At 53.7% G+C, this 21,912-nt stretch overlaps 1 protein-coding gene across 3 annotated transcripts in view; it reads right to left on the minus strand.

Annotated features, from left to right (window-relative positions):
• Window positions 1-311: 311 nt before the first annotated feature.
• Window positions 312-21,912, minus strand: part of Phf2 (PHD finger protein 2) — an 89,769-nt gene continuing 68,168 nt past the window's right edge. Inside the window, exons 6-22 of one of the 3 annotated variants that reach the window (XM_042686728.1) lie at window positions 20,165-20,351; window positions 19,038-19,200; window positions 17,822-17,909; window positions 17,345-17,451; window positions 16,796-16,887; window positions 15,646-15,735; window positions 14,727-15,095; window positions 13,556-13,675; window positions 13,057-13,172; window positions 10,966-11,144; window positions 10,771-10,841; window positions 9,952-10,112; window positions 6,514-6,788; window positions 4,896-4,991; window positions 4,222-4,331; window positions 2,996-3,389; window positions 312-2,330 (exon numbers count right to left, since the gene is read on the minus strand). In XM_042686728.1, coding sequence (XP_042542662.1) covers window positions 2,242-2,330; window positions 2,996-3,389; window positions 4,222-4,331; window positions 4,896-4,991; window positions 6,514-6,788; window positions 9,952-10,112; window positions 10,771-10,841; window positions 10,966-11,144; window positions 13,057-13,172; window positions 13,556-13,675; window positions 14,727-15,095; window positions 15,646-15,735; window positions 16,796-16,887; window positions 17,345-17,451; window positions 17,822-17,909; window positions 19,038-19,200; window positions 20,165-20,351 — 2,707 coding nt within the window. In that variant the 3' untranslated portion in view covers window positions 312-2,241. Of the gene's footprint in view, window positions 2,331-2,995; window positions 3,390-4,221; window positions 4,332-4,895; window positions 4,992-6,513; window positions 6,789-9,951; window positions 10,116-10,770; window positions 10,842-10,965; window positions 11,145-13,056; window positions 13,173-13,555; window positions 13,676-14,726; window positions 15,096-15,645; window positions 15,736-16,795; window positions 16,888-17,344; window positions 17,452-17,821; window positions 17,910-19,037; window positions 19,201-20,164; window positions 20,352-21,912 lie in introns of all 3 variants that reach the window. The other 2 variants (XM_042686727.1, XM_042686729.1) reach the window with 2 other exon arrangements.

Here is a 21,912-nt window from a genome sequence, read left to right on the forward strand (position 1 = left end):
TGCTCCCCATCCTCAAGTCACTGGAGGGAGAGGCTAGCGGGGCTGTTTGTGTGGGTTTGTTGTGAAGGTGACCCTGCCTACAGGACAATGCACAGGAAGATCCTCCCCACAGCTGCAGGGCCACAGTTGGAGACTGTACCACCAGGGTCCCAGAAGCTCTTTGGCTGGGCCCTGCTGGCCAGGCTCAAGTCATGGGAGCTTCGGGATCCAAGCCCAGCCTCTCCCCGGGGGATGCTGGTGGCCATGGCCTGGGGCTTGGGCAAGGTGGTGTCTGGACCACAGCGAAAGAGGCAGAAACTACACAGACATGATTCTGTACAAAACCTGAAATATTTTTACTTTTTTTTTTTTTTTAAAACTTTGGTCTAAGTTGCCTTAGACCTCATGGACTCGATACAAGAGTAATATGAATTGGGAAATAAAACACTTTAATAGCCACGATAAACTTTTGTTAGAAATGTACATGTTGCCAAAATAATAATAAAATTAAAAAGAGAGAGGAAGAGAGAGGACAGCTTGATGCCTGGGGTTAGATTATATAAATGGTCACAAGGACGGGGGGGAAGGAAGCTTTAAAAACACCAGTTCTGCGTGGCCCGGGGCTGGGTGGGGGGTGGACTCCCTTGCAGCCTTAGGCCCTGGGGACGGTGGGGTGGCCGGAGTCCCTGCTCACAGGACGGCAGGCGTGGGTAAGGCCTCCGCCAAGCTGCCTCTCCTCGCGGACAGAACACCCAGATCATGGGCATATAAACAAAGCTCATAAGAAATGTACAAATATAAAAAGCTACAAACATTAATAAATTACAGCATCACAAAACACAGAAACACTTCACAAGGTGCTAGTAAAATAACTGTTTCCCCGATCCCTCGTCATACAAGAAGGAAAACAAAAGAGCTGGTATGAAAGTTGAAGACGCGTCTTTAAAACGCGTCTGAAATACATCTCTTGTGGACTATTTGCTTCTGTTAGAGGCAGAGTATATAAGGCTGCGCGCACGGCACTTGTTTTTCAGGCAATACCTTAGTTCCTAAAAGAAAAAAATAAGAGTAAGAATAATAACAAAAGGAAAGAAGGAAAAAGGAAAAAAGCGTCGGAACCCAAGTGTCCATCGTAGTCGGCAAAAAACTCGTATAAAGGTTAATGAAGGACTCTATAGAAAGAAATTCCTAGGAGATACTTTTACTCTTATAAAAAAGAAGTCATTTAAAAAGCTATTTACACGCTACATTCTATGAAAAATATGCTTCAGGAAATACATCTAAAATTAAAATACAGGATTGCCTGAGAAACAAATCCAGCCCCTCCGTGTCAACGGGCAGACATGCCATCCAGGACGGCCGCGCTCGACGCCACGCGCCCACGCGGGGGAACACAAGTGCTCATCCACAGGCACCCAAGACACCTGGTCGCCACCCGCCCATCGGTCGTCTCAGGGCTGGGGGGAAGGGGAGGGGCCTTGGCCAACAAGTGCTTCTCCAGAGTGTAACCAGCAGTGCTGGATGGGGCCCCCCCACGCGGCTTAGCCTGGGTCCCCCGGACCCTAAGACGTGGCTGAGCCCTTGCCCTTCCCTGGGAACCCCACAATGCCCCCTCCCCACATGAACACACCAGCTGCTGGTCCTAGCCTCCCCAAAGAAAGAGCCCTGGGTGGTCAGCCTGCCTGCCACCTGCCAGCTGGGGGAGCTCAGGGCAGGCCTCTTCTTGATGGCTGAGTGCTCTGTGGATTTGTCTGAGACCTCTCAGAAAGAGAAAGGAAGGGCTAAAAGAAGCATCCTGCTTGCTCCTCCTCATCTCTGTGTTCTTTGCCTTTTTTTAAGCCTCTGGAGGCTACCAGCCTGTGGCCAGCTCAGACTCTGGGGCTGATGAGCATTGGCTCACTCCACCTTCCTTGAAGGACTCAAGCTCCCAGCAGAGCTGCAAAGGCCCTGCAATCACACCCACACTCAGGGGTGCCTGGAGGCTGTCTGAAACTGGAATGGTCCTCAAACTGGCTTTTGAGGAACTGGTCACTAAGCAACGTGAGAAAGGATGTCCATATTCAAAACGAGGGACAGCCGCTCACTGGGCTCACTCCGCCTGCTCAAGGGACAGATGCTCATTGGGGGGAGTGATGGCTGGGAGGAGGTGAGGTCCTCTCTGGGTGAGGCAGCTAGGCCACCCTCCTTGGAGGGAGGGGCTGATGTTTTAGCGGGGCTCCGGGGGGTCCTGAGCAGAGCAGAAGGATCCTGGCTTTCCACACTTTAAAGGAGCAGTTTTCCATTCCGATGAATTTTCAGAATTTTCCCAAGCCTCTGCTTGGCGGTGGCCATGCCCTTTTTTGTACGTTTTCCTGTGAGGGCAGCGGGGAGGACACAGAAAAGAAGACATGTCAGATGGCAGGGAAGCAGACCACAGGCTGGGGGGGGGGGTCCCCAAAGACCCAGAGGGCAGCTCTGTCCCCAGAGATGTGCAGAGGGAACTCTGAACCACCACCACAGTGCCAACATCTAGGCTGAGAGGATGCTGCACCAACCAGGGACTGTGGTGAGTGGGGAGAGACGACCACCCTGGTCCTGTCCCATCAAGCATGCTACCTCCTCCCAGCACCACTGCCAGAGTGCAGGCAGCTAGCTGGGGGCGCCAACACACAGAGGGACCAGTGCCCTGGGTCCAGCCTGGTGCATTTCAGGTCACTCCCCAGCCTTAGCGAGGAGCTGACCACAGCACACTGGCCCCAGGCTGAGGACCTCCACCTAATGCACAGAGAGCCCAACCCAGCCGCATGGGCCATGCAGCACCGTCTCCTGATCTTTGCCGTCTTCACAGATGGACAGGGCCTGCCCACATAGCAGGCCAGCTGCAAGCACTCCCGAGAGATGCAGTGGGGGCTTTCTCAAACCCCACGGTCTGAGGCTGGCACCTCCCCTCAGCCTGTGCTATCCTCGCCCACAGGACAGGGTCCTCGAGTCTGGGGTTTCCTGAGGGCCCAGCAAAGGGCGGGCAGGACAAGGGTACCTTTGGCAGCGGTGTTGTTGTTGGGGGATGATGCAGAAGGCCGCCTCTGTGTGAGAAAGACTCCAGGGGCCATGGGCTGGGAGGTGCGGCCAGCCTGAGCCCCTGCAAAGCCACCAGCCGCTGTGTACTCATGGTCAGCCAGGCTACTGCTGTGCGATTCAGGCGGGGGTTCGGGGGAGCTGCCCTCCTGCGAGGCCTGGCTACTGGCCGTGCTAGTGGAGGCTGGGGTGGTGGAGGCCGGGGTAGTGGAGGCCGGGGTAGTAGAGGCTGGGGTGGTGGAGGCTGGTGTGGTAGAGGCCGAGGTGGTACCAGTAGAGGCCGAGGCAGAGGATGAGACAGGGTTAGGAGGCAGCTTCCTTTTAGTACTCTTCTTCTTCCTGCTCTTCTGCTCCTCCTTGGAACAAAGCACATCGGCATGTCACCCACAGGGCAGCCTCGGGCCCTGAGCCTGCTCAAGCTGCCAGCATGGCAAGCAACCAGTATGGTCTCTGCCTAGATACAAGTCATGGAAGAGACTCAGACCAGCTGAGCTGTGGCCCAGAGGCCTGGGCCCTGGTGCCCAAGCATGGGAAAGGCTGAGTGTCGGGCACACCAAAGCACCCTCACTGAGCAATGTAGGGCTGAGGGTGCAAACCTGAGCTGCCCTGAGACACAGGGTTGTGTAGAGACACGGCACTGGTGTCCAGGAGCTGCCAGCCTGGCCCCCTTCAGTGTATGGTCACCAGGCGGCTGGGCACACAGGACCAGCCCACCACCCTGACACTGCACTCTGAGTTGTCATGGCCTTTTGGCTCTCAGAGCTACCCGGATGTGTCCAGGCCTGGATCAGGTCCCTGAGACCCCAAGACTCTGTCTCTCTGGACTGGGAGGAGATAAAGGCAGCCAGCAAGACTAGAAGGGCTGGTGGGGACGGGCCTCATTAACTTATCTGGGAGGAAACTTGAACGTGATTCCTAGGTCAAGAGAGCCCCTCAGAGGAGTGCGGGGTGGGGGTGGCTGTGAGGCCCTCTGAGGCCTGCACTAGAGAACAGTCCAGCACTATCTGGGGAAAGGCTGTCAATCCAGTTTACCTGTCACCCAGCTGGAAGCTGCAACCAGGAGGAATGGGCCATACTATAATCCAATGCCCCATGGGTAGAGGACAGGACAGACGCATCAGGGAGGTCAGTGTAGGTGGAGGCAATGGAGGTCTGGCCTCCATGAGGATCCCCTCCGCCCCTCCTCACCTGCTGGGACAGCTTGGCTGCGGCCGCTGCCAACCCGGTCTCGATGGAGGCTACTCGAGTCCCCTCACGCACAGGCCTGTCCTGCCTTGGCACCGATGGGCCAACCCTTGCTGTAGAAGAGAAGAACAAGCCCTTTAGCCTCCAGCCCCCGCCCCCTGCCTCTCCAGGCCTGGTGCCACCCTCCAACCCCAGCTCAGCCCTGTGTCTAAGAACCCCAAGAGAAGCCACCTCACAACTCAAGAGGCTGACATCACACTGGGCTGTCCATGGGGAAGAGGCTAGGGTGCCGGCAAACTGTGAAGGCAACCTGGAAGGCAGGGGCACGACCCCACCCCCACCCCACTGGCCACCCCAGTAGACGTCCCTTAGCCACAGATACATCGGTACCCCTCAGGTGGCTACTGATGAAAGAAGACTGGAGAAGCTAGACAGCTCTGGGGGGTGAAAGGTTGCAAGCGAGGTCAGGGCTCAGGGCCCTGACACAGTCCGAGCCCCAGTCCTGCTCCTAGGGCCACTGACCAGTCCCCAGGAGAACGGAGCTGTGGCTAAGAGGCCACCCCTGCCACACACAGGACAGCACAGGCACAGAGCCCATGTCCTCAGCAGTAGGATGGATGGCAGATGATGACACAGCTGTCCTTGTCAGATGTCAGGCCCCCACCCCCCAACACTACCTGTGGGGCTGTAGGGAGCATCGTCTGAGCCTTTCCTCTTCTTCGACCGGGACTTGAAGACAGGATTGTCTTCGTCAGACTCCAATGAGGGGTAAACTGAGGGAGGCAAGGGGAGAACAGGCCCCTGAGCTGCTGGGCACAGTGAGGCAGAGCTGCAGGCTAACAAACTGGAGCTGCCCAGAGTGGACCCCACGTTTGGGTACAGGTGCTCAGAAACCTCCAGACAACAGGGCACCTGTACAGACCCAGGAGTGGTGTTCCATCAAAGAAGACGGCACTGAAGATCTGGGCATCTGGGGGGAGGGGGAGCTCAGAACTTGCCAGTGACCCTGGGCGTGGGTGGCATGGGGAGGTGACTTGCTTGTGGCCCTTGCATGGCAAGCCCGTCCAGGAAACTCCAGGGCCTGTGGCTCCAGAGGCAGCAGATGAAACAGGGCATTCCACACCCCAAAAGAGGGCAGAAAAACGGGAGTTTACTTTGCTGTCAGCCTATTTGTCAAATCCCAAATCTCTTCACCAGATGTGGGGCAGGGCCTGCCTTGCCCACGGGTGCTGCCAACTCAGCAGCCTGGCTTGGCAAAACCTCAGCTTCTAGCCATTAGTACGGTGTTGAAAAAGGCTCTGGACTGAGCCAGGGCATGCCCAGACCTGGGAACAGTGAGCCTGGCCAGCACAGTGATGGTGATGTGTGTGCAGGAACATTCCCTGAGGTGTGGTGGCAGCCCTTGCCCTCAGGGCCTCTGAGCTCGCTAAAAACAGCCCCTCCGGAGCCCTGCCTGAGCCAGACCAGTCAGCCTAGCAGGAGGCCTGTGCCCGTCAGGAGCTAGGAGCTACGGCCAGTGCCTGACTCCTCATCTGACGGGTGTGGCCATAGGATTCAGCTTCGTGGAAACCTAACCTATCAGGCAGGTGCTCGGAAAGTTAAAGACATGGGCCTGTGACCTAGCTGTGCCCACTTGGGAACACAGCGAAGGGAGCCCTGAGCCTAGGTCCATGCACGTGTGTGTTCTGTGTGTCTGTGTGTCTGTTTGTGTCTGTGTGTGTCTGTGTGTAGATGGGATGTGTGGAGGTTATACACACACATTCACAGCAGCACTACTCACAACAGTCCAAAGTGGGAATGCTCAAAGAGCCTATCAAGAAATATTACTCAGCCTTAAAAAGGAAGTGCATTCTAGCACCAGCCAAACATGGATAAACTTGAAGACATTATGCCGAGTAAAAAAACACCAGTGGTAAAAGATCATGTTATATAGGCCATTTATATGGAATGACCAAAACTGACAAATCCATAGGGACCCAAAGACTATGAGCTGCCAGGTGAATGGGAGTAGGGGGTGGGAAGGCAGATGACTGTTAATAGCAATAAAATTTCCTTTGGAGAGGGTAAAATGTTTTGCAATTATGGCTATAATTACACATATCTCTAATGACACCAAAGGCTATTGAATTGTGGACTTTATGGTCTATCTCAAAATTAATAAAGGGCTTGAATACTCAGGCCTGTGAATGGCCTCCCAGTGGGCCCAGCTCCCACTGTCAGAGGGTGCTGCCTGCCATGGGCCCTGGTCCTCCGGGCCCCATCTTTGCACTGGGCCTCCCTGCCCCCAATGCTCACCATAGTCAGAATCCTTGAAGCAGGCATCCAGGTGGTCCTGCTCCTCCTCATAGTCGTCCAGGTCCACACTGTTCTTGGCGGCCCTCTTTAGGAGCCGCTTGCCCGCACTCTTGCTGCCACCCCCATTCTTCCGGGCACCATGGGCTGCCAGTGAAGCACCCTTGGCCTGGCCAGCAGCCCACGTGGTCTGCAGGCAGGAGTCAGAGGCCTGCAGGTTGGCCATGGACAGCATTCCCTGAATGGCTTCCTGCGTGCTGGGGGAGGCAGGTGGCTGGCTGGGGATACAAAGAGACAGGCATTCAGTTATGACCCTCGACTAAGGCCGGATACACAAACTATAGCCCCTTAGCCCAAAAGACTTGGACACAACCTGAAGAGGCCACCAAGTGGCTTGGGCTGATGACTTCCCTATGGAAAAGGTGAGGCATCCCCTCTGGTCTCACACACACACACACACCTTCTTGGAGGGCAGGAGGCCTTGTGACAGAGATGGGTCACAAACAGGAGATAAGAGAATGGCTCTTGAGAGATCATGCATTAGCCTTTCACCTTTACCATGGTTAGCAGACTCAGCTGCCTCTCTCCTGAACTCCTGCCTACTCTGTCCCTTTTGGCCACTGTGTTAGCCCTAACTTTAGCTCTAGCCAAGGGCACTGCTAGGACTAGCTACACCTGGCACTGCCCCTGGGTAGTCCTAGACCCAGGTTACAGGCACACAGCATCTCCACTGTATCCTCCCTTTGCCCTCTGGGCCCAACCATTCCTCCTGAGATGCCTGTATCAGCATTACACTCCTTCCAACCCTCATCTTCCCGCCCCCCCCCCCCCCCCCCGCCCCATCACATCCAACTACCTGCAACACTTTTCGCAAGGTCAGTGACACAGGGCACCATCTCAACTGCTGGGAAAAGAGGGCATGTTGGGAGATGAAAGCGGGCAAGCCTGGGACTAGGGGTGGCTTACTGTGAGTGGCCATGAGTGCACATGGCACTGTGAAGAACTGTGTGGGCATCTGTATATCTGTGGGAAAGGAGCACTCATATACAAACACACCTGTCACTGGACAGGGCAATGTGTGACAAAAAGGAGGAGGTGAGAAGGGCATGGTGGTACATGCCTGCAATCCCAGCACTTGATCAGAAGTGCTGGACTACACAGCAAAACCGGTAGGAGTGGGGAGGAGGAGGAGGAGGAAGAGCAGGAAAGGAGAAGGAAGAAGGAAGAAACAGAATGGCTGAGGCAGTATCAGCAGGCCATGCAGACCTAGCCATGACTGGGCAATGGTCCCTCAAGGGACCTGGAAAAGCCACGGCTCAGAATCCAGAAGGCTCCAGACACTGAGGCCCTGATGGAGGTGGGCAGGGACAAGGGGCTGCCTCCAGTGAGCACAGAGAACTGTCTTTAAGGGATGGTGCTGTGGCCAGGCCCACTGCTAGCTGAAGGTTCCAGATTCACAATGCCCCTTCCTGAGCCTGGAGAAGAGAGGAGGGCCAGTGGTCTCTGCGGCCCTCACAAAAGCTGCCTCCTAGGCCAGAGGCACAGCACTACGAAACTAATGGTCAGTAGCCCCGAGCTTCTGGGAAGGTGCTGCTGGGAGCTGCCCTCACAGAGCCCTGTCCTACACTGTCCATGCTGCCTAAGCCATAGTGCTGCCGGCCAGCTGCCCTGCACACAATTGCACCATCCTCTCTGAGCAGGAAAAGCACAAACAACAAAGCACCACAGCACACTGCACTGGGCCCTCTCCTGACCCCAACCCAGGCTCTGGGGTGCCAGGACACCCACCAGGAGGATCCCAAACACAGGCAGCAGGGCCCATGTTGAGGCCTTATGCATATGTGAGCCGACCACCTATGCCATCTGGGCAGCCCCAGGGAGGGGACTTGACCGCATGCCCAATGGCCCATCTGTCCACGTGGTCACTGGTAAATCAATGAGCAGAGTTTAACCAGTCAGCATGGAAAATAATACTTTAATCCTCCAATTATCATACCAAAATCCTCTTCTTTCTCCCCCAGAGGTAAACACTAAGCACATCATCCACAAGAAATTAACATATTTTCCTCCATTTTCTTTAGCTGCTTCCCCCTCCCCGCAACAGTCTGTACTTAAAACAGAGCAAATGGACCATCAAAAACTGACCTACACTCCAAATGGGTAACTTTGGGAAAGGAACTGCCTGCGGCGGGCTGGGCTGAGGGGGGCAGCCAACGTCCAGGCCCCAGCGGGCGTGAGTACGTGTGTACAAGGGTACACACAGCATCTGCAGGGTGTGCTCCCCAGAGACGGGATACAGAAGATGGGGTTTCTCATTAGCAGCCTAGTCTACTCTCCTAGACACAGAGCTTCCTCACAGATGTAGGCATGCTCCCCCCCTCCCCCCATTTGTCTCCCCTCAGTAGCTCTTACACAAGGCACCTAGGGGCCCAGCCAAGGCTCCCAGCCTGTCTGTCTTCACGTAGGGCGGCCTCTGTGCCATCCCAGCGCTTGGCCTCCCACGGCGGGGAGGCAGGTATGTGGGAAGGCTCTCAAGAGCCAGAGGTTAGTCCTGGAATATCAACTGGTGCATCTGTCCTCCCCGGGTAAAGCTTCTCCGTGGGCTGTGTGTGGTACACGGGGTTGCAGCCTCGAGTGGGGTAGGGGCCAAGCCAGGTTCCACCCCTCAGCTACAAGTGCTTCTCCGAAGGGAGGATGGAACAGGAACTATTCATGCTGAGCAAGGAATCTGTACACCAAGTCCTGTTTCACTCTTATGCAAAGAAAGCACCTCTGGCTGGCTGGCTGGCTGTGAACACAGCATTTCATGAAAGTCATTTATGAAACAAAATACAACCAGCCGATTTAGCAAAGGCTCTTTTCAATCAAGCCCTTAATCTGTCTCTATGGAATGCTGCATGCAGCATGGTCCTAGTTAGGAAGCTGTGAAACCAGGGGCTCAGTGGTAGATCTGCGCCCACCAGGTCCCACGGGCCCTGCCTCCCTCAGGACAGAGCCTGGCACCTGACACCACCAAGCCTGGGTCCTGACTCAGGCAGGAGGACAGTCGGGAGCTATTTCTGCCCCTTCAGCTGTGTGTGGGACGACAGCAAAGGTGTCTAAGCTCTCTGAGGCTCTGTTTCCCCTGCAGTAGGAACCTTCAGCTGAGGAAACCAGCCTTCCCACAGTGCACAGGTGCCCATGTGCGAGACCCCCGGAGGACCTTGGGTGGGGGGTAATACTCATATAAAAATCCTGCAAACATTTCCATGAGAAAAAGCAATGATCCCATGAGAAAAAGCAATGGTCAAGTGCTTGACACCTCAAGCGAAAACTCGTGCTTTAGGGAGGATTTAACTGGGACCGGAGAAAGAGATGAGCTCTGGTCCTGGAATGCAAATCTAGTTTTCTGGACTGTGGGCTAGAAGTCTGTGCATGCTGCTAGGCACGGCCAGGACCCACCTGTTGGGATTGTACTCAAGCGCCCCCACCTCCTCGCTGGCCTGCAGCAGGTCCAAAATGCCGGCTGCGGAGCTCCCGCTTTCCTTCTTGACTTTGGCATTGCGGCCGGGCTTGGTGTCTGTGTCGATGTGCAGAGAGCCCTCATCCGAAGAGTCATCGCTCTGCTGTGCAGGGACAGAGCTGCTGGTCAAGGCAGGCTGGGAGGCAGGAGAGGTAAGAGCCAGCCAGCCAAACTCGGGGCAGGTGTGGCTGCCAGAGCTTTCCCAGGACCCCAGACCACAACGGAACAAGCTGTCTTTGCAGCAACACTGCTTTTATGGAGGAAGTCTGGCTCTGCAAATGAGTGCCAGTGTTTCACCAGACATGCAGAAGCTGTGCATGGATAAGGAGAGCAGGGAGGGCCTCAGATAGCTCGGGACCTGTCCTTCCTGGTCCCTCAGAAAGTGTGGGGCGCTAGCAAGGCGGTGGACATCATCTTAGTGTGACACTTCCTACCCCCAACGGGCTCCCTGGCCCCCAGACTCCAACTTGTGGACAAGTCTTGTAGCGTTTATCTCCCTGCAAGGTGAGTCCAGCTCGTGGGAGGGGAGGCAAGTCAGGCCTGGGACCAAAGACTCAGGTGAGCACTCATCACTCCTAGCCCACATCCTAGCCCAGCCCATGGCCTGCTGACAAGACCACCAAGAGACTTTGGAGAAGCTGGATGCCCTCTCTACCTTGAGCCAAAACACAGAGACTTCTCCATCAAAGGGCCAGGCCATGAGCTACCCAGACTACAGTCCACAGGGACCAACAGAGCGGGCCCAGAAGGCAGCTCACCTTGTACACCACGGAGTCCAGCTTTGGCTTCATGACAGGTGTGGGAAGCACCTCCTTCTTGTCCAACAAGACTGAAAGCAAAGCACAGGAGTCCACTGGGGGCCTCAGGTGGAACCAGCCATGCACTGACCTCAAGCAGGGCCAGAACAGGTCTCCCCAAGTTCCGTGCGTACGTCCTCCCTCCCCTATACTCACAGGACAAATCCCTCTTCGGAGTGTTCTTCTTCCTCCTGATGGGAAACTCATCGATCTTGAGCTCCCCATCATCTGACACATACTCGTATTCATCCCTCACTGGCTTGGCCTTGTCCTCCTTGAAGTTCTGCAAGGCCCCGAACACACCAGGGCTTGTTGGGGGCCTGAGAGCCTTGGAGCTAGGGCAGCAGAAGGAGTGGGTCAGTGGCATCCCCGGGGCCTTGACAAGAGCAAACAGGTGGTAGGACTCCCAGGAGATCTGGACCTGAGCATCCTCTTAGAGGCCAAGCAACAGATGTCAGGAGGCCAGGCTGAGTATGTGGGGACACTTCTCAACCGCACCATGTCCTTTGATATATGGCCCTGATATGTAATTTATAAGACACAGATAGCCCCTCCCTGAGCAGTTTAAGTTCTTGAGCCTGTATCCCCATGACAAGCATGCTGGGGAATCCTGCCAGGTGCTGAAATCTCAGACCCAGATGGGAACAGAATCCATTCTTCTTACCTTTTTCTGCATAGCTATACTTAGGAAGAAAATAAATTCAGGATCTGGGTGGACAAATACTAGTCTAAATAATATAACCTGTCTCCCTGGAGTGAGGCAAGACTGCTCTGAGTAAGGAGAACTCTAGGCTTAGGTCAGGTTTCGGTCAGTTCAGGAGGGACAGCAGACCCAGGCAAGATGCCTGGAACTTCCAACAAACATAGGCTCTAGAAATGTGGACAGCACATGGGATCACATTGTCTCCAGTGCCCTCAGTAAAGGCAGCAGCTAGACCTGCCACATTAAGACTGGGCCATACTGGGAAAGTGGCTCAGTGGTAGAGCGCTTGCCTTCGGCTGAAGAGCTAAGGGACAGCACTCAGGCCCAGAGTTCAAGCCCCACAACCAACAAAAAAAGACCGGGCCATAGAACCAAGCACATGTGTGCATACATATGCTCCATTTTCTAAACTCTGTGGTACCATCATAAAGCATCCCCAGGACTCAGAATTGATGCTTCTAACAAAGCAAAGACCATTCCTTGATATGCGCAGGGCCAACCAGTCCTGATAGCAAGTCCAGACCCATGTAGACTCTGCCCCTGCTGAGTGACTATGGTAACACTGCCTCTCCTCTTCACGGCTCAGCCTAGCACCACTCAGAAGGGGGCCTACTTCCATCTCTCAGAACAGGAAATAAATCAGGCCAAGCCGGAGAAGCGGATGCCCTCCATGAGGACCTGTCTGACTCAGTAAGAGAGACAGATGGGAGACATCTCAGTGGGATATGGTTGTGCGTTGTTGAGCCCAGGCAGACCTGGCCCTCTGCAGCTGAAACCATGAAACTCTTATGGCTTGGCTCCCAGGTTTGACCTTCCATCTCTTAGCTCAGCACCACCTCGTCAAAGAAGCCTTCCTGACTTTCTGGCTTTTGGGTGCCATCAACCAAGGATAAATGAATCTGTTCCCCCTGGCACGCACCATAGCCACAAACTTAGGTGGACTTACTAGACTGCTGGGTTCACGTTGCCCTACCCACATGCCACTGGACTGAGAGCCAGGCCCCTGACCCCCACCATGTCCTCAGCATGAGTTCACAAAAGCTGCTCTACTAATGGGCTCCCTCCATGCCTGGCTGTTTCTTGCTGCAGGCCCCAGACTCCCAGCCCACCTGCCATCAGAACACACTAGAACCAGAGACACAGCTCTCTTGGGTCATGGACGCAGATAAGGGTATGTGGTAAACAGAGCTGCATTGAGTGAACTCAGTAACTGGGATGGGGAGGATTCCACAAGGGACTGTGTATGCAGCGTGGTATGTGTATTATGTGCGGTGTGTGAGTGTGCGTATGTGGCATGTATGTTATGATACGGGTTGCATACATGGTATGTGCTTGGGGTATGTGTGTGGCATTGTCTGTGGTATGTACGTGGTGTGTGGTATGTATGAGGGTGAGTGTGAGCTGCTCTGTATATGTGTGTGTCATTTGTGTAGTGCAGGATGAACACACAGGATTTGTGCGTGTGAGGTGTGGGGCACATGCAATGTGGGAGGCTTGTGTGGGGTATCTGCATGGTCACCCCTCCCAATCAAGCCCTCACATACCCCAGGAGTTTCTTGTTAGAAAAAGAAAAGGAGAACTTGTCCTTGTTTCCAGCCAGGGGTGACTTCTCCAATTTCTGCTCTTCCTCCATCTTCAGTAAGGAGTCGGGTTTGCTGTTCTGAAAGCAAAACCAAGGCTGTTCCTGAGCCCACCCAGGAGAGTGTGTAGGGACAGTGGCCAGGAACAGGCCAGGGAAAGTCACGCATAGCTCTGAGGGTTGCCTTCCCCCAGGAGGAGATGGTGAAGACAGTGAGGATGCCACCCACAGAAGTTGACAGACTTGGCCCTTGCACCTGTACTGCATCCCAGGAGTGACCTGTAGAAGGCCTTACACACTAGAGACTCACAAAGACATGCCTTATGGTCAACACCTGCTGAGGCCAGGCAGACACATGCCTATACATACCATGCCAGGTTCACATCTCTTATACTCACTGAGCATGCATGCATGCACACACACACACACACACGCGCGCGCACACACACGCACACACTTCTCACCTTGTACTTCCACTTGGCCTCTGATTTGCTCTTTGTTTGCTCTCGGATTTCTAGCCTCTCCACATCATTCTGTGTATGAACTACATCCTTGTTGGGAACACTCAGGACACTCTTTGGGGTCTAGAAAACAGAGCAGCCAAGTGGGACTCCCTTGGTTCACAGCACGAAAGCCTCGCCACTCCGGCTATCCCCACATGCAGTGTTCCCATTCATCTACCCAGTCCTCCACTCATGTGCCCATATGTGCTCATCTGTTCATTTATCCATCAACCCATTCATCCATTCATTTGTTCAACCTGTCTTACCCACCCACTGATCTACTCATTCATCTATCTGTTCATCCAATCAGCTATCATCATTCATCCATGTAACTGTTCACTCACACATTCATTTGTCCACCCATTTTTTCCATCTGTTCATTCATCTAGCGATTCATTCATTCTCAGCTCCAGATACCTGGGCCTGAGCCCTCATAAAGAAACAACACACTAATCCATCCCACTGCAAGCCTTCAAGGATGGACTCCAAGAAGTGGAGAGAGCTAAGCTTCTCCCAAGAAGGCATTTATACTTAATGGTGCTTGGTCTTAGAGGCTCAGGTTCCTAAGACCTAGTGAGTCCCAGGGTTGAGCCATTTCTGTGACTATCCAGAGGGTTTCAGGCCACAAACAGGGCACTCTTTGCCCTGCTCCCAACCCCTCTTCCTCACACCTGTTCTCTTTGCTATTTCTGCATATAGTCCTTATATGTCTTTGGGTGCCAGCCCTAGAAAGTTTCTTAGTTCCCTGGTAATTTCTAACCCAGTGGAAAGACTACCTGGGGCCACACCTTCCTAAAAGACCACTGTGCATCAAGGAAGCCCTGCTGGCTGCTGCCCCTGCTATAGCACAAACTCTGTGCTGCCTCTCTTTGGGAGGGCCTCCTGCTGCAAGCTCACTAGGGCACAGCCTTCCCATCTGGGGTTTGACCTGCAGACCTCGGTCAGGAGCACATTCACTGGGCAGACTTCTCCCACAGCAAGGCTCCAGACCTCCGCACCCTCCAGGGTCCTCCCCCTATAGATGGGTTCCCCTTCCCACTCAGCTAAAAGCCCTTGGGGGGGGGGCAAAGATACAGAACACCAGCTGTTTCCTGGCCTGGCCCTCTAGGGAGTGAAGGAGCAGTGACCCCACCTTGCCCTTCTTGGGTGGCTCCATCTTGGTCAGGGCCTCCTTGGTGTGGGCCTCAAGCAGGTCCAAGTTGGGGATGGTGGGTGAGGCTGACTCCCGACACTTCTTCCCTTTCTTCTTGCTTCCATCCTTAAGCTTCAGAGATTTGGGGGGCTTTGGAGGTTTGGGGGGCTTCGGAGGCTTGGGCATTTTAGATGGCTTAGGCATCTTCATAGTCTTGGGAGTCTTTTTTTTGGACACTTTCTCCAAGAGGGATCGAGGTGGGGTGGCCTCAATGGGAGATGGAGGTTCCTCCTTTTCCTGGTCCCCATCACAGACCTCATCGGAGGAGACAACCGTGTTCACTTCTGGTCGGACAACTTTGGAGGCACTCTGGGGTGGGGAATGGAAAGGGTCATGTGTGCTTCTTCCAGAGAACAGACAGGAAAGACCTCATGTCAGGACTCAGGAGATCTTCACAGCTATACTAGGGGAGGCATTCAACCCAGAGAGGCAGACCCTGCACACATGATCAGGACAAGCTCACACCACCCTGTGCCATCATGTGAGAGGCTCATACTGCTCCACACCATCCTACAGCACTTGTGTGGCCTCAGACCACCAGCCCTCTGGCCCTCCTCATTTTTGGACTCTTCTGCCCTCCCAAAGCACCAGAGGCTGCCAGGATCCTCTAAGTCGGAACTTGGGGCTAGATTCAGGAGTCCCCTCCAAGGTTCCCCTGCCTCGTGGGAGCTGTGAAGGCTCCCATCCATCTTTCCCTCCCTAGGCACTCCCACCAGGAATCAGCTCCAGAGACCTGAAGTGAGCTGCCCTGGCTAGGCAGCTCTGGATCAGGTTAGCTCCCAGGCCTAGAGAATACATCTGCTTCCCTCTGCAGGGGAGGCCAGGCCATGAATGCTCATTTCCAGGGATTTTGGCCTACCTCACTGAGCCTGATCTCTTTAGCCAGGTCCTTGATGAGCTGCGAGGGCCTGAAGTGTTCGGGGAGTTCATCTTCATGCTCTGCCAAAGCCTGTAGGACAGCAGGGTCAACACCAGCTCCAACCTCTGCAATTTTTCAGACCTCCACGTCTCTCCAGCTCATTCCCTACTCACCCAGCCAGTGGGATTATGGCTATCCCAATGGGTACAGAGCAATAGGCTACCATGGAGCCTGACTGCATAGAGTCTGAGCATGCTGCCTGACAAGAGCCTCTCTGTGAGACCTACTTCAAAGGTAGCTACCCCAGGTCCCAGGTCCCAGGGCTTCCTCTGAGCCTACTATCAGGATGTAGGGATGTGAACCTACCCCTTCTTCCTGGTCATGTGGCTAAGATACAGTAGGAAGGACCCCTTGACTGTCCCAGCCTGGAGGCCCAAGGCAGAAGGATGACCCCCACTAGCCACCCTCCAAGCCCATCCATGATCAAGGTAGGCTGCACATGGAGATCCCACCTGGCCTCCCCTCATGAACATCCCTATAGACTCTCCCTAACCTCAAGGAAGCCCTCCTTCTGGAGGCTGAGGGTAGTCAGGTGGCTCTGAACAAGGAAAACCCCAGTAGGAGACAATATCCTAAGAGTGCCTGGAAGAGACAGACCTACCCCTCCCTACAGCCACAACCCTGGCAAGACAAGAAACTGAAAGCTGGCTTCTTTATACCTGTGGAGAAACAGCTTCCACATCCCCAAAGGAGCCAATGCCAAGGGGTCAGGAGAAAAGCCAGTTGCCTGGGGGCTGTACCCATACCAGATGTGTGGCTTCTTAGTGGGAAGGGCCAAGAGCACCCCAAGAATTTCTTGTCCAGATCCTGATGCATGTTCACTGGTCCCCAATCTGTCCCTCCAATTTCAAAATACTGTCCCCACCAGAGCCCCAGGTATGGGGTCTCTTCAACCTGCATCCATCCACCCTGCCCCTCAGGAGCCTACTCAGTGTCAGCAATGGAAAGCTGACAGCTGTCTGTGTGGCTGGATCGGCTTGGGCTAACCAGGGCAGATAACCATTTGTTACTTGCTGAGTAGGACCTCTGTCTATTCTCCATCCCATCCTCCACGCCTCTAATCTGAGAACACAAGTGGTTGGCTTCCTACCTGCTTCTTCGTCCATGACCTGAAAGCACCATTGAGAATTTTAGCTCCTTGGACTAAATGAGAGGGCAACTGCTTCCCAGATTTATGAGAACCTAAGGAGGAGACAGTGGTTAATACGGGTGGGCACAAGGCCCAGCATGAAGCCCTGGATGCACATGGCTCTTCTTCCCAGAGGCCTCTGCCCACACCTACCTGCCCAACTGCCAACGGTTTCTTCTTAGAACCTGGGGTACTCACTCACTTAGCAAGGGGAAGGGTCAGCCCTCCCAACCTGAACAGGAGGTCTGGCTCTGCCCTCTCCGTCTCACACCCAAGCCTTGCTTTCATCAGGGGTTGTAACTGCGCCTGGAGATGCCACAGGCCATCCCCTTAGTTCTCTGCCAAGCACCTCCAGGTGCCTTCTTATTCCCACAGGCTGTATCCTTGAAGGGTTGTGATCAGGCCACATGAAGACAACATCCAGACCAAGACAGCAAGCCTGGCCCCAAGTTTGGCTGTTCCCCAGATGAAGGATACAGATTAAGATGTCCAATCCAGAATGACAGGTACCTTTGAATGCTTCCAGTAGGTGCTTCCCCATGTACCAGCAGGCAGTTTCAAAGTTGGGAAACTGAGTCAAGCTGCCCAGCTTCAACCTTCTTTCTACTTCATATGCCCTGGAAGCCATAGCAAAAAACCATTCAGTGAATAGAGCATCAAGCCAGCCCTGTTAAAGGGTAACTCTACACCCAGCCCCATCAGCCCCACAGGGCCCTAAATGTCTGAGGTGGATTACAGGAGCACATCAGAAGGGCCAACAGGGTGGAGACATTGCTCTGTGGCTACTAAGGAGCCACAGGCCACCCAGAGGATGCCTTCAATGACCTCACGCCACTAGGCTATCCAACCCCAGCCCCTCAGAGGCCAACCTCCCCGCTTAGGTCAGGCCTATCCAGAAATCAGGCCACAGTGCTCATCACAGCAAACCTGTCAGAGGGAGACCTGCCAGGCAGAGGCCAGAGGCCAACACGGCACTGTGGACACTACCTCATCTGCATCTCCACACTCAGGCTATGGAGGAAGTGTCCCGCGAAGGCCAGACAGTCTACAGGCGTGAGCGTAGCGTAAATCCAGCCTGGGAGAAACAGAGAAGGGCAAGGGTAACCTCCACCTTTGCCTCCACATTCGGGAGGCTCCCCCTGACTACACACTCCAGCTCCCGTCAGAGCTGCCTCACTCCGCCATCAGCTCTTACTGCTTAGCAACAAGTTGCTATCTGGCTCAAGATCCTTACACCCTCTGAAGGAGTTGGTGGAGAGACCATGCCAAAATGGCACAAACTGTCCAATCCAGTTCTGCACAAGGCAAACAAGAAAGGTGAGGTCCAAGAGCCAAGGGAATATGTCCAATCTACTCTGGGGCAGCACAGCAACCAAGGACAGTAAACCTAAGCCACAGACTTAAATATGCTGGGGCAACAAGAGATAGAGCTGCACTGTCACTCTCTCTGAGAGCTAGGATTTGCCCCCTGAGTTATTCTCCCCAAATAACTTGACTACTGAGAAGCCAGAAAAGGAAGGAAGAACCCCTATAGATTAGAGGCTCAGAAATCAATTGAACTCTGAGGACTTCATTTGGATCTTGACTTAAAATGGAAAAAAAGTACCTAAATAACCATTAGGAAATCTGCACATCAATTGGATATTGGATGATACTGAGGGCTTGCCATTAAATCCTTCACAGGATGTAATTATCTACTTTTAAACAAAGGAAGTATTTCCGATAGCAGATTCCTTATGGGCTGCGGCAATAGGAGGTCTCAGACAGGTCTGAGATTTACTCTCCCAGAAGAAGCTAGGGTCTTCAGCTTCTCAGGAGACGCTCCATCCATCAGCAGACATTACCATTCTGGGCTGGCTTCCTTGTCTTTGATGTCATGGCTGCTCCCCTCACCTTGGGTTATCTAAGCTGGTCTTTCCCATGCGAGAGGCTGGGTCACAGAGAGCCAGGCCCTGAGACTGTAGAGGCTGGCCTGCTACATAGCCTCAAGATGGCCCTGGCACAAGAAGAAGGCTAGCACTCGAGCTTCCTGCTACCATGGAGCCAATGCTGTTTTTTTCAGGGACTGGGCTGGGACAGGCAGTCAGCCAGCCAGGTGAACACCAGAACATCCCAGTGATAGGAGATGCTGCATGGGGGTCAGTGCAATGACCATGACGAAGGTCAGTGCGCTCAAGCACCTCATCTCCAGAACCCTGCTCACCTGAGGGAATGAAGAGGGTCTGACCCTGCTTCACGGTGCACTTGTAGCACTTGTCGACCTGGTCGGCAAAGAACATTTCACTGTGGTTCGAGGATGACCGCCAACGCTCATACAGGGAGATGTTGGCGGAGGCTGGCCGGATGAGATAGAAGATCTTCTCCCCCTGCCAAGAGAGTCCATTGACAAAAACCACAATATTGGGGATGTAGGGGCAGAGCTGGGGAGACTGGGGTGTGTGGGAGCAAAGCCCATCCTGTCTGGGGCTGGTAATGGACCGTGATTTGCAGATATCCATCCCAGGCCCACCATGCCTACCTACAATGTTGCCTTGCAATTCAGAAAAAATCTAACTGTTAGGAAGGTACTAGGTATGTGAGCCCCAGCGTGGTCAGGGGCAGCATTCCATAACCACCTGCTATTATTCTGTGGCACTACACATGGCATGTGAGTAAATAAAACTGTAACCAGCTGTCTTTGGCAGCTCCACTCTTGAGAGCTGCTGGGCTCCCAGGTCAAGCCCTGTACCCAGAGCAGTGAGAGTCCCATCCTTAGGCACTGGAGCACATAGGCTGAGATGATGCCAAAGCTGCTTGCACTTCAAGCCAGGATTGGCTTGAGCCCACCACTACATCTTGAGCCCCCGCTGGTCTGGAGAAACCGAGTTTGTGGCTAGTGAAGGCCAAAGCTTAGGGTTTCTGTCACTTGTCCTTCATTTTGCTTCTGGCCTTCCTCTTGTTGCCCCAGTGAGGAGCCCACTAGCCCTCCATACAAGGTCAGAAGCCCACTACCTGCCTGGCTAGCTTCTGTGGGGCCTGGCTCTGGATAAGCCTTCCAAGAAGTCTTCCTCACATCGCTTTCTTTTCTGAGTCATCCACTGGCCTTATTTGATGGTTAATGAGCCTCAGTCCCCATTAGAAAAAGGAGGCATATATTTGTCACTGGTCCCAATTATAACCCCGCCCCTCCACCCAAACACATGTCCATGGCTTTATATTTCAAGGCCAGACATCCCAGTGTCGTGTGAGAAACTTACTGGCCACTGACAGAGCTTTGAGGGATTATAGACTGTCTGCAAATAGGCCACAGGTGTGTCAAAGGCAAGGCATGCCCTGAGGGGTGAGGCTCACCTTGAGCACATGGTACCATGCGGAGGCACCCCCGGAGTCAATATGGAAGTCAGTATAGCTGTCCTTCACACAGATCAGGCAGTACTTGGTCACTTTGGGCTTGGCCAGCAGTGCGTCATCAGGCCAGTAGTTTTCTACCCAGGACAGCTTCTTCACAATGTCAGGTGGCTCCACAAAGCTGGACATTCTGGGGCAGGGGAGGAGGACTGATCAATGGTGATGGGACTCATTGCTTCCATTTTTTTATACCCCTGAGGTGGATAAGGGATTATGAGGTGTGTCATATCACTATTTCACTACAGGGAGCATCGCTACCATTTTACTGAGAAGCAGAGGCTCTCACAGGGCTGAATAAGCCCAGCTGTTGGATAGGGCCATGCAGACCAGAAATGCCAGTCACAGATAAGGAAACAGTCTGACAATTGGCATCCCAGAGAGAGGACTCCCTTTCTGGAAACCGGAAAGTAGTCAGCTGACTGATGCAGATTTCACGGTACTGTGGCACAACAGGGCCCTGACAGTAAATACTTCTCACATGCAGTGTGGTGCCTCCTGAGGATCACCTGAACAAAAGCCACTGCTGGCCAGAGCAGAAAACAGGCATCCCATGATTCCCAGCCATGTCTGGACCCTGTCAATCAGCTGAGTCACATCCAAGGATGATGACAAAAGGTGAAGGCTGCCCATGATTCAGTGAAATGTCACTGTCCTGGATAAATTGTACCATGCTGTATGTGTCAAAAACACCAAGATCAGAAGTCTCTGAGTTGTAACATTTCAGCTCCCACAGACCAGATCTTGGAGTCCTTGCTGCCTCAAGTGAGGCAAGATCCTTCAGGTCTCCATGGCCCTATCTGAAATTCTCTCTATTGCTCTCACACCTCCTTCTCTATCTGAAGGTCACACACACACACACACACACACACACACACACACACACACACACACACACGACTGTGTGAATCTTTGTAATCTGCTGCTGTCCTGACAATTTACATATAAGCTGGTTTCTCTCATGCTATGAGAGCGGAACCCTTGTGGGAGTGGGGCAGCCTAGGTCCATTCTCCAATCCCACCTCTTCCACTGCCTCAGTGTGGCTGATCCACACATCTTCCTTGGGAGCCACCTCCCTGCAGGACTGTCACATATAACCTAACCAGCCCAGCTGATTCACACTCCCTGCAGGGACTGTAGGTACACGGTATGGTACCGTAGTGTGACCCTTGGAAGCTGATGCTTGCCTGCTATAACACACCAATTAAAATTTTCTGAGTGCAACCTAATTGGATAACATCCTGGACCCCATAGACTCTGGCTCAGAGATCCCTCAGTTTCTCCCTGAGTGGGCTTGCCAGCCTCTGTGTGTGCCCTCCAGGAATGTCATGTACCCACAGGACCTGTAAAAAATAAAATCTTTATTTCATCTGTGTCTTTACCAGTGGAAGGGAGCTTTCATCTCAACGGTCCCAAAACAAAACACTGCTGCAGACTGCAAGCCTGGTCCTGCCACCTGTGTGATAGGAGTGCTTGAACAGCAGGCAGTTGGCACATCACCCCCCAACTCACTTCACTGTGGGCACCTCTAGGGGTTATTGCAGGCTACTGCAGGCAGTATATCCTGGGAACAACTGTGACAGCCAATGAGGTTGGGCCTGATCTTTGTATCTCAGGACAACTTTCCAATGAGGCACAGGCTACACTTCCTCCCTCTTGGTCAGTGCAGGAATTTTCAGAGCCTGTGCCAGGG

The sequence above is a fragment of the Dipodomys spectabilis genome, unplaced genomic scaffold (genome assembly GCF_019054845.1).
Source record: "Dipodomys spectabilis isolate Male_0828 unplaced genomic scaffold, ASM1905484v1 ptg000098l, whole genome shotgun sequence".
In the NCBI taxonomy this organism is placed as follows: Eukaryota; Metazoa; Chordata; class Mammalia; order Rodentia; family Heteromyidae; genus Dipodomys; species Dipodomys spectabilis.